Below are 12,303 nucleotides of genomic sequence, written 5' to 3' on the forward strand. Positions count from 1 at the left end.
AAAAGTTATGCGGTATAATACAACGTAGGTCGACGAAAAAAGCGTCAAGTAAAAACGCATTATTAGATATAGCTCGAAAAGTAGTTGTTAGATCTCAAATAAATTTAAATGGGACCAATTGGCACACACCACCTTTCGATTAAAAGAAAATTTGTCGAAATCGCTCCACCCAGTCAAAAGTTCTGATGTAACATACATAAAAAAATATTTATATATACAGTCGAATTGAGAACCTCCTCCTTTTTTGGAAGTCGGTTAATTAAGCACAATCAGATCGTCAAAATGACGTCTCAGCTTCATTTTAGCAACATTTGTTCGATATTTAATATCGAAAAATTAGACGCGCACTTAGTACATTTATCTTGTAACGATAAGGAAACGATGACGCTGATGTGCGTATACACGCGAATATCGTAGTTGTACCATTATAGTTACAAAGATCAACAACACCTACATTAATTAGAATTATGATTTCAGCGAATTAAACATTTTAATCCTGGCAGAGCGAGAGATTTATTGTTAAATCAGTAATCAATTGAACCGCAAACTGATTCTAAACCGATTACATTACACACGTATTATATACAATTTTCTATTTCTGCTAGCGCATAATTAATGTTTGAGTAATACAAAATTAATTATAACGTGAACTAACATCTAAAATGTAAAGATAAATAAGTTAATTAAGCTAATATACAGCCAACACAAAGGTTTTCGCAAAAATATTTAATATTAAATGAATTAAAGGGCCTGTTTCACTAGTTGCTGTTAAAATTATCTGACGTTTAATGTCAGAGGTTTTTTTTTTTCATTTATGGCGACAAATAAACGTAGGGTTCATCTGATGGTAATGAATGACCTATGGACTCCTGTAACGTTAGACGGTTAGAGGCATCGCACGGTGCCTACTCTATCCGCAGTTCTCGCGAGGAGCTCTGACTACCTTACTCGTCACGGTAACACAACACAAGTCAAGAGCAGTACATATTGCTTTTTGAGATGCGTAAATAATAATTATGATAAAATAACATATTTCGCCGTGTAAGTATTTCTAGTAATAATTTATTAATATATAAATATCAAAACCATACACACACGGTCATCTGTTCCTACGGTAAGCAAGTAAACGCTTGTGATATAGCTAACAGCCGACTGATAAAGCTATATTTTTTTTTTTTCGATAAACATGAAAATAATACTTATATATAAAAATAAATACATATCACACCTAGACTTGAGGCGGGAATCGAACCCTCAACCTCCGGAGCAGGAAGCAGTTTATTAATCCAAAAAATGTAGTTTATTTTTTGAAGTGATATAGAACCTATAGGCCTGTTAATTCCTCCTGACAAAGTTTAATAGTAACTTTTATGCGAGATATAATTCTCAGGCATGTGCACCGGTGAAACAAGCCCTTCATGAAACAAAAACAAACCCGCAGTACAAACCCCGAACAAATATTACAGGTGTATTGACAACTCAATGCTCTCAAGAAATACACACGCGTGCGAAATAACAGCTATTACAATTGAATAATAACTTGTTTCTTTGCCTAATTATTATTTGTGAATCATTTTTTATTTATTATAACTATCTTTATGTATTTCATAGTAGATATTCTGCCCAGGTCCTAAGATCTTTATCTTGTAGTAAACATTATAATTAACCGATAAAATATATGTATATTTGAGTTTACCGATTGTTTGTCGATAAAAACTGTTGCATTCTTTTTGCTTGTCAAGATAATAATGTATTAGTCTGTATATCGATAAAAAAAAGATGAAATTATATCTTCATTCATTTCCATATTTGGCAAAGTGTTTCTAAATGGATGCAGAAAAATACACGATCTGGTCGTTTTAAATACAGGAATACTCGGTGATACGAAACGTAAATGAACGCTGAAAAAATGAACTGGTTACGTACTAAAGATTCGTACTTTTTAAATCTACACCCGATAGTTATAAAGATTCGCGAAAAAAACACATATAAATAATATGTGTAACGCAATCAATATTTAAATCAAATATATTCCACGATCCAAAAGAACTGGGACAACCTTTCATCTCGGTATGGAGACACGAAAGAGAACATCGTCGAAGGGCTGTTTGTTCAAATTGAAAAATTGCGGTTGCTGAAATCACGCGAGACTCGGAATCAACCGAACTACCAACTATGCAAACGACTAATGCCTTCGATGTTTACTGTTAGTTTTTTAGCGAGGTGTGAGTAAACTGGAAACAGTTAAGTTGTTAATATTTGGACAAAAATAGGTAATATACTTTTTTACAATATTTTTATACTTTTTCAATACATAATATATCTTTAAACAGTACGTATAAAAAACTTTAAAATAAAATTTTAATCAAAAATGAATATCACTATAAACAGTGGCAAGGTCTTTAAATATTTTGTTCAGTTGTCGTCAGAAATTATGGACATTTGTAGCGCCATTTGAACCTAACGGTTTCCAATGATTTCCGCAGTAAAATGACTATTCAGTCCTGTTCTGGAGTAGGAGATAGTAACAGTACTATAAACTTAGGTATATTAGCTTCATAAGACTTAATGATTGTAAATACTTCATTTTCACAACCACGTAGTCAATTGCCACCAATATTTTAAATGCATCGGCCAACTAAAAAGCATTAAGAGCACTTGTTTGACACAAATCGTCAGCTTATTCCACGTCGTGACATATTTACAACGAGTCAACTTAAGCAAACCATCATTTATCGGAAAGGGAACTGTTTGTCGTCAACTTCCGGCAGAAGCGCTGCGGCGAGCAACGTTGTTAGTGGCTTTCCTGTGCGGAATTATTTCACAGCTTTGACGTCACGACTGCTACGACTAGCCGCGCGGTTGTACCCGTATTCACATTTGTGGCTAGTAGTAGAAGCTTGATTTTGATGCAATCATTACTATTTTACAACGATATGGATATAAATGGTATTACAACTTTAAGGCGTCTAAAGAATTATTAAAAACGAATGGTATGTTTGTTACAAAATTCATCTTTATGACTTTACCGAAATTGAATTTTTTTATGGCCATACAAAATTTTATCCCACATTTTTCCATATAAAGTTTAGTATTGTATTTTTCAAATTTAATTTGGTCAAAACGGAAAACAAGAATATCGTATCTATATATAAATGACTGTATTTTTAGATAACAAAACAAAAACGAATTGAGAATCTCTTCTTTTCGGGTTAAAAATAAGGAAATCTTTCTTATCATAGTTGCAAAACTTTTACCTAGAATATGTTGTATTTGACATTGTGGCCAGTTTAGGCCTTATTACATCACACATTTTCAACAGTAACTTATTTATGATTCTCTATAGTTATTTGTAAACAAGTTAAGTAACGAAGTTGTACTGGTCTATGTATGTACAAAGGACAAAGGTCGCGGGATTGTGACGCATGCTCTGCTAAATGTCAATACTATTTTGAATGTACTCTTCATATTACATTGATTGACTTTACTATTTGCATACTGTAATATTAATTTGTGACGTTAGCGAAGCAATCACAGCCCTGGCTGTTTCGCTGGCGGTCGCGAGTTCGATCTCACGACAGACATTTGTATTGCGGGTTTTCCCGGACCCCCGACACAGTGGAAAATCCTACTGAAGGCCGTTGAATGTGAAGTCTATTTATTATTATTGTTTTCATTACACTAATGTAAGTAAATAATATTACTTTTTTGTTTGAAGTTGTATACTTTTTTTTGTATTCTTTTTCTATGTCTCCATACTTATTTATATATAAATATATAGGAAACATAAGCATTACTTTGCCTACCTTAGAAACAGTTGACCATATATGTATGGTACACATAAAAAATTATATATTTTATAAAATTATGTACATAAAACAGATATAAATATAGCACTGAGACTCGGGCCGAGAATCGAACCCCAAGTCTTGAAACGGAAAGCATTATAGTTAAACACCTGCGTACCAGCTAGTTATTATTTGTACCATAATAGCAAAATATTAAGTTTTAAGTCCAAACTTTTTTACTAGAACTATTATCATCAACAGTTATCATCACAAAATGTTCTCGATTTTATTTAACACATGTTTAAACAACAACCAATAATATTGTAAGGCAATCTATCTCTTTCTACTTGGAATCTTTCAACGTAATTTACTATCTAATATCTCACATAAATTAGTTACACACCATCGATCGGCAACGTTCGACAAGCCCTTAACTGGGCGCATTCATTCACTCCACCGAAGGTTCTAACGATTCAACGTCTCTGGAGACGTGTGACGACCGGAATCGATCCCTGAACAGGCATTTCGATTAGATAAACCGCTCGTCAAGTTGACAGCGATACGCTCTCCCTACAACTTGAATATTTGTTCTTTTCGTTCGACCCTTTTGTGTAATTGTTTTTAACCGACTTAAAAAGGAGAAGGTTCTCAATTCTTTTGATGTTTCTCTTTTTGTCGAAAGCTGGCGCTTATCATGTGGTCCCATTTAAATTTCATCAAAATCTAACGAGTACTTTTTGTTTTATCTCTAATAATAATTCCCCCCCGGTTGTTATCATGTACACCTGATAGCGATCGTTACTCATAGTAGGGAATATATCCGCCAACCCGCATTGGAGCAGCGTGGTGGATTAAGCTCTGATCCTTCTCCTACATGGGGAAAGAAGCCTATGCCCAGTAGTGGGATATTACAGGCTGAAGCGTATGAATATATACAAAAATAATACCTACATAAATATAAGCGATATGCAAGTACTAAAACCTTAGCTTAAGCTTAGGTTAGAGCAATATCTTCTTTATATATAGGATATTACAGGCTGAAGCGTAATAAGTAGTTCATCAATTATTACGTCGATTATATGAATATATACAAAAATAATACCTACATAAATATAAGCGATATGCAAGTACTAAAACCTTAGCTTAAGCTTAGGTTAGAGCAATATCTTCTTTATATATAGGATATTACAGGCTGAAGCGTAATAAGTAGTTCATCAATTATTACGTCGATTACATACGTTGTATTATTACTTGACGATGTGAATTAAAGTCGGTATTTTTCGTTTGCGGACAAACGCTTTTGTTTGTGTTTTTCGTGAATTCGTTTAAATAGCTTCATCTTTATTAAAGGCGCGAGATAAATAGGTAAGATAGTGGTATTTCCTTGTTTGTCGCAATCGCTAGAGAGGATGCTTTGTATACATTAAACGAGATAGTGTGGTTTATTTTTCTTGAATTCTTGAGAGCTATAGCTCTCTTGAATTCTTGAGAGCTATATTCTTGCACGAATAAAATCCTAAGCATTCCTTTAAGATTTTACTTAATCGTAATATTGTAACATAAGAAAGTTTGTGGAGCTGCATGGATGTTTGTTACACTTTCGAGGTAGGACTACTGATTATAATGAAACTTAGTTCTTAGATAGCTGTTTTAGCTAAATTTCACCTCGAAATTTCCACAAAAAATCATAGGTATATACGAGTATTCGCTTTTGCGTACGATGTGTTTTCTACAAGAATTGTTATATTTTAAAACATTATATTAAAACAATAAATAGTTTTTTGTATTAAGTATTTTTTAATACCCGAATCACAAAGATTAACGAGCCGAGTAAAGCAAAACAAAGCGTCGCTTCAATTTTAATAGATTAAGAACAGATTTAATTATACAACAAAATCAATTATCCAAGTACTGACGTGAAATGTGTTTATACTTAAAAACGCCAATTCATTCAGTGTGCTATTTTTTAATAACACTCATATTATATCCTAAAGTTAAAAAATATGGGTAAGAAACGAGCAATATTCTCACAAAAATGATATCATACTGAGTCTCGCCTTTGTGAAAATCTTTGCGCACAAAGGATTTCTAGACTTCGTTTAGGTGTTAAGTGAGACGTGAGATCTAATTGTTCTGGTTAGAGTGTCGCGTAATTTAGTAGGTAGGACTAGGTCTTTAGAATATAGAGCAATGGCGGCCCTTTACACATATAATTATAATTTAAACTATATTAATAACTAACTGCGATCAACGGATTCACTCCTAAAGGAAAATAAACAGTTGAAAACTACAACTACAAAAATAATATTAAGACACTTGTAAGTAGTTTCTTTTTAAGGACAGAAAATACATTAAGCTCTGTTAGCGTAATATTCTATAAGGGTTTCAATTTAAAATTTTAAAGAAAAAGTCATTCTTTCTTCCCAAATGCTTGTCCTAATTTGAATCTTCTCATGCTTTAGGATTCCAGCAATGAAAAATAAAACATTTTCTATTGTTATCAAAACCCAACATACAAACTTTCATACTTCATACTACTTCAAAGTCCAGAAATAACGAAGTTCCGTACAAACTTTAACCCTCCGTTCTATCTCTGTAGGGGCGGAGATTCCTGAAAAGCTTGTTCATCTGACGTCATCTACTCATAGTGTAGGTACGTGAAGAAAGTCCCTCGAAATTCAACTTCATAGATCTTCCATGTTTACCTGATTAGTACGTGTCTTTTGTTCTTTATTCACAAAGATTACGGAATACTACGAGCTTAAAAGTGTTTAGTATTTTGAGTACAACAATAATTCGGGGCACAGTATTGAAACGGCCACAATACAAAATGAAATAGTTGGAACTAAATTTTTCAAACGCTTCTACTGAGTATTGGAACAATTTAAGTAATTGCAAGCCTAGTCTAATACTATGTAAATCCTCAAATATACATAGTCTTAAGTTTGTCGATTTTTTTAAAATAGCTCACTATCTACGAATTTTCTTTCAAATGTTGTCGTAGGTGTAATAGTGGAAAATCGGAGCATAGTAATTTTGAACATTAGCTCCAGGGTTGTAAGCGTAATTTTATTGATAGGAACTCTATAATATTTTTATATATAGTACACTATATAGAACTCAGTTTAGACCTCGGTGTAATTAAATATTTGATAAGTCCTGATGATACTTAAATGTGACTAAGATAATTTTACAATGCTATTGATAATACACAATAATTGTTACTATTGGTCGCCCAGTGGTCTTAATTCGACCATAATTAATTTAAATTATAAGTTCGAACATTAAACAAGAAAGTATATAAATGCGTGTGTGCGTGTCAAATACATGGTAGTGTGTGTAATGTTTTTTAAATTGATTTAATGAACTTTTGTGCCTAATTTTAAAAAAACACTAGCATCTGCACTCCTTCTGTATATAAACTATAGTGTGTGAAATTTTATACGCCTCTGTCCGAGCAATTTTCGTAAAAAAGGATAGAAAGTTTTTCCTTCACGATTAATATACAGAAGATTAGGATCTGTACTCTAGTGTCAAATGCTACAGCCATTGCGTTTCGATTTTTCTGGTGTTATGATTGTTCTAGTACAGTGGTGTCCAAAGTTCCATTAACGATGAACGGCTAATGTTCGATTCTCTTCGAGCGCATAGTTGCATTTGTGCAAATATAAGCTTCCGGTCTAGGTGTTTGTTTTTGTGATTCTTTTTACCAATGCCTGCATCAGAGTGGCGTTGCATATACTACAGCCTTTCTTCGATACGGGACGTTTGTCTAGCGGCGGTATATTTACAGGTTGTTTTAGTTCAGTTTGTTTCTTGCGATATTTAAGGTCTCATTTGAGGACATTTCGTCTATAATTTATGTTTTAACAAAAAAAAAAATCTATTCCACATCGCAATGAAATTATTAAGCCGTTATGCTGATGTCACAAATATTTAGCGAGATAACTTGCGAGATTTTTTATGTAAGTGCGAGAATAAACTGCTAAAAACATCTTTATAATATGAGGCAAATTAAATAAAACTATTACACGTCGTGTCGTTGTGTCGGGCAACACTTGGTAAACAGGTAAAATCTAGTTAACTTTCAATCGAATTCATAGTAATTAAAAGTACAAGCATCAACAACAATCTTAAAGCTGTGAAGTCAGTCCATTATTCCACAAAATCCATCACTTAATTCCTAAATCACAGTCTAGCTATTCTAATAATTGAGTTTAAGAGCATGCACGAGGGACCAAGTACATGAGGGGAGCCGTTCGTTCATTGTAGCCTACAATTTGTAGGAATGTTGAGTGCTTAAAACATGCCCTGAAAATGTCTGGTCTATGTCTGGAGGCGGATTTATTTATAGGTGGCTATGTTTATTCTGGTAGCGGTTTAAAATTGGTTGCTTAGATATTTTAGAATAAATTTATATAATAAAGAAGAAAAATAAGTTAATTATATAGTTTTAAATTTGATATAATTTGAAATACATACATTATATGCTATTTTTGGAATGATAAATTTATACTTATGTCTATTATTGATGGTTCTGTTTAATAGCTCTTTGAAAAGTATATTTTTTTCAATAGGTGCAGTACTTTCCGCCCCTCCGCTAGTCTGAAGTGGTTCATTTATTCAGTCTAACGAACACTGACTAGTTTTTTTCAGCCAACCGTTTGATTATTTATAGGTTTCATATCGGTTTATTAATTTGAATATAACATGTAAATTAAACTACATTTTTTATAAACTAAATTTGTTCTAGCTTTTTGCTTTTTTTTTGTAAATATTATACATCCCGTTTTTGATTGGGTTAATATAAAAATATTATTTATAAGGATTTTACTAATATATATGAACCTTATAATATACATAAATATAAAATGTCCCGTAACTAATAAATAGGTGGTTTTTATTAAATAATAATCTCTCTTTCGCGGTATTAAGGATTTTCTTATACAACTCGCTAGGCAGACAAGCATACGGCTCACCTGATGGTAAGCGATTACCGTATTTTATAAAAGCCTGAAATACCAAAAGGATCACAAACGCTTTGCCAACTCGACCTCTAAATTGAAGGAGCTCTGGTGACAATACTCAACACAGGAGTACAACACTGCTTGAAAGAACTGTTATTTAGCTGTGATCTTCTTTAAGGTCGAAGTACTCCCCCAGTCATACTGCTCCAGATTTTAAGAAGGATATTTCCCGCTGTGCAAAGTAGTTCGCAGTTTTATGAAAAACGATGCAACCATGCGAAATAGGGATATAAAAAGTCCTCTATTTACTGTCAGACAAATCAAATCATATGCACGATTTTATTTGATGCATTGCAATAGCACTCATGGGTTAAAGCCACCGTAACGACCGTCGGCGACCGGAATAAAAATCGCATTTGCGATAATTGATTCTTGCCAGCCGACTCCGACTTACACGCCTCGGTAGTCGGTCTGAGCCTACAAATTGCACCGGATGCAATTGCTCCTCAATAACACGTGTAATTCTATGGAACAGGCTTTATACCTTGTTTGTGGATAATGAACTCTTATTTGGATTTTTTATCTCGATTTTTTTAGTTTTGTATAAAAAAGTTAAGAGTTTGGTTGTTTGAAGACAAACCGTTGTAGTTTGGTAGTAGTTTTTGATAAGGGGCAAATTTACAGCATATAGCAGACGTAATAATGTTTTTTTATTTTATTAATTACATGGTTAATTTTTAATTTTGGTAAAAAACAAATACTAAAATATGTATTTGTAAAAATACAAAAAATACGCGTATAGAATACACAAAACACTTTATATAGGTTTAAGAGAAACAATATTTTAAGTTGAAAATTAAAAGATTATATCAAAATCGGTTATTGATATTGCCCGCGCAGACCGCACGATCGAAATTATTTTTAACATTAAACACAATTACGTTACAGAAAAAAAAGTCAAAAAGATTATGGAAAGATTAATTGCCAAAATGTATATACATACATTTTGGCACGTACATTTTGCACGAATCACCACAATGCTTAAAGACAGCAAATTGGATAATCGTTTTTATTGTATTAGTTAAAAATAAAGAAAATCTAATCTAATCACACGACAATATAACGTGTATTTTAGACCACACGATTAAAATAAGACTTCTTTAGTCGCCCCTACAGTAATATACGAAACGAAACACTCTCTCTCCATCTTTACTAATATATATATATATATATATATATATATATATATATACTTTATTGCACTCAAGAAATACATGTAAAAACAATATAATAATAAGGTTTATGGCAAAGGTGGTTCCAGTCAACCCATGGTCATGAGTAAGTGCTTTATGTAGTGAGGCAAACAGTGCAAGAGGTATTTACTTAAGAGCAAGAAAAATAACATAAAAAAAAGAAAAAAGAAAAGATGATAAATTTGATAAATTTATACATATATTGTATATTTAAAAATATAACATACTACATACTAACAAATACATATACAGATACATACCAAAATATAATACATATCTTCCTCTCAACTTCCGTTCGCCTCACCCGATCACACTTTTCGTAACGATCTCGTCACGCATTCACCAGCTTACTCCCCAAGTCAAGCGTGTGTAAAAATGAGTCAAAGAAAGCTGGCGGTACAAAGTTCGCAAGGTATTAAAATAAAAGAGAAATGATCAGTATAGAAACATGAAGGTGTGTGGTGTTTTACCATTCATCATGGCGACGGTTTACGGCCGGGCTGTCCTTGATGCCGTCGTAAAACAAAGGGTCGAGTCGCGTTAGTTCGGTTCGAATGAATTTTTGAATATTTGTAACAAAAACTCACATTTCTTTTGATATTCAGTTAATAGTTCGTATTAAAGAATATTGTTTTGCTTATTTTAAATACAAAAAGAAAAAAAAAAACAAAAATGACCAGTATATACTTTATAAAATCACAATGAGGTTAAAATTCATCTCGTGCTCAGTGCTCAGCTAATTGCAAAAAGGCGAAAATTGTGAAGTAAGACTGCGATTATTTTATGTATGTGCATGTCTTGGGAGACATTTAAGGATAAATCATGAAAGTACTGAACATTTTTTGTCTTCACACCGAAGCCGTGTGGTTGATATATCTTAAAATTTTCTCGTAAACAAGAAACTAGGCCTTTGCACAAAGTTGAATATTTATAAAAAAAATACGTATATAATTATTAAATATTATAAAACTGGCGAGTTTATTTGTTTGAACCCGCTAATCTCAGAAAATACTGGTTCGAATTGATAAATTTTTTGTGTGTTGGATAACCCATTTCCCGAGGAAGGCTATAGGCTATTTAGTATTTTAGTACTGTCATTCAGCTCAGCCTATTGCAGTCCACTGCTGGACATAGACCTCCAACCGACCTTCCAAGTTCGCGCCAAACACCCCGGTTTTCCGTAAGCCTCATCCAGCCTGCACCGGCAATCTTACGTAGATCGTCAGTCCAACAGGCCGGAAGACACTGCGTTTTCCAAGACGCGGTCTCCAATTAAATTAAATTAAATTAAATTAAATTTAATTTTTAAATTTTTTAATTTTTTTATTTTAGTACTGGTTTTTCTCTAATAAACGCGGGGAAACCGCGGGGTACAACTAGTAGTATATTATCAAGGTCCACAGTGCATTAAGATAAACAGTTATTGTGTAGACATTATCTAATCTATAAATATTGTTTATCTAGATAATGCTAAATTAACGTAGACAATCACATTTTGGTAATGTGCTAACTAGAATATGTATGATATTGTGTCATGTAGATAATAAAAAAAAAACGAAACGAGTAGATAAAAAAAAAACGAAACAAAAAATCGATCCTTAATTAAAATATCAAAGTAAAATTAATATCTCAATTTATTTTAAACAAAAATGATTATTAATATGAACTTGGGGAGCCCTATGTCTAGCAGTGGACTGCAATAGGCTGAACGGACTGACTGACAGACTGAACAATGACTAACTTATCCTTATAACTAAACTAACTTAACGAATCCACTGTACATGATCAAATTATTTTCTCATAATAATTAATTGTAAGTAAGTGAATACCTCTTTGCGTATACAAAGTCCAAAACTATCATAGCAGTATTTTTTTTTGTAATGAATTACGAAATTTTTCTTTTATTTAATGTGTTTCATAAACCACTTGTCGCGAGCATTTTAAATATGCACTGTGTAAAATTGCATGTTACTAGAGAAGCATTTATACTCCTGGCCGGCAGGCATGTTTTAGAATTTCCTTACCTACATTTCCTCACGTTATTTTTTGAATTCCAGCACAAAATGTAACCACAATTTGAAGACAATTAAGGCATGACCATCGACTCTCTATTTCCGAAAAATTGTCGTTAAATGTGAATGATGATGAGAAAAATTTGGAATAAGCTTTATTGTTCATTGGAATGATCTATTTCGCTAAGGTTGTATGTTGTATGTACTATATGTATGTAATGTTGTATGTACTACATATTTTAAGTATCTTTTTTTGTATTAGCCAACTATTTTTGAACCTAGG

At 32.6% G+C, this 12,303-nt stretch overlaps 2 protein-coding genes across 2 annotated transcripts in view; one reads left to right on the forward strand and one right to left on the reverse strand.

Moving 5' to 3' along the window:
• Positions 1-12,303, reverse strand: part of LOC123661588 (probable beta-hexosaminidase fdl) — a 59,706-nt gene that overhangs the window by 37,598 nt on the left and 9,805 nt on the right. The window lies entirely within an intron of this gene.
• Positions 1-12,303, forward strand: part of LOC123661589 — a 37,135-nt gene that overhangs the window by 12,632 nt on the left and 12,200 nt on the right. Inside the window, exon 3 of the mRNA XM_045596541.1 lies at positions 181-187. Coding sequence (XP_045452497.1) covers positions 181-187 — 7 coding nt within the window. The remainder of the gene's footprint in view (positions 1-180; positions 188-12,303) is intronic.

The sequence above is a fragment of the Melitaea cinxia genome, chromosome 17 (genome assembly GCF_905220565.1).
Source record: "Melitaea cinxia chromosome 17, ilMelCinx1.1, whole genome shotgun sequence".
Classification (NCBI taxonomy): Eukaryota; Metazoa; Arthropoda; class Insecta; order Lepidoptera; family Nymphalidae; genus Melitaea; species Melitaea cinxia.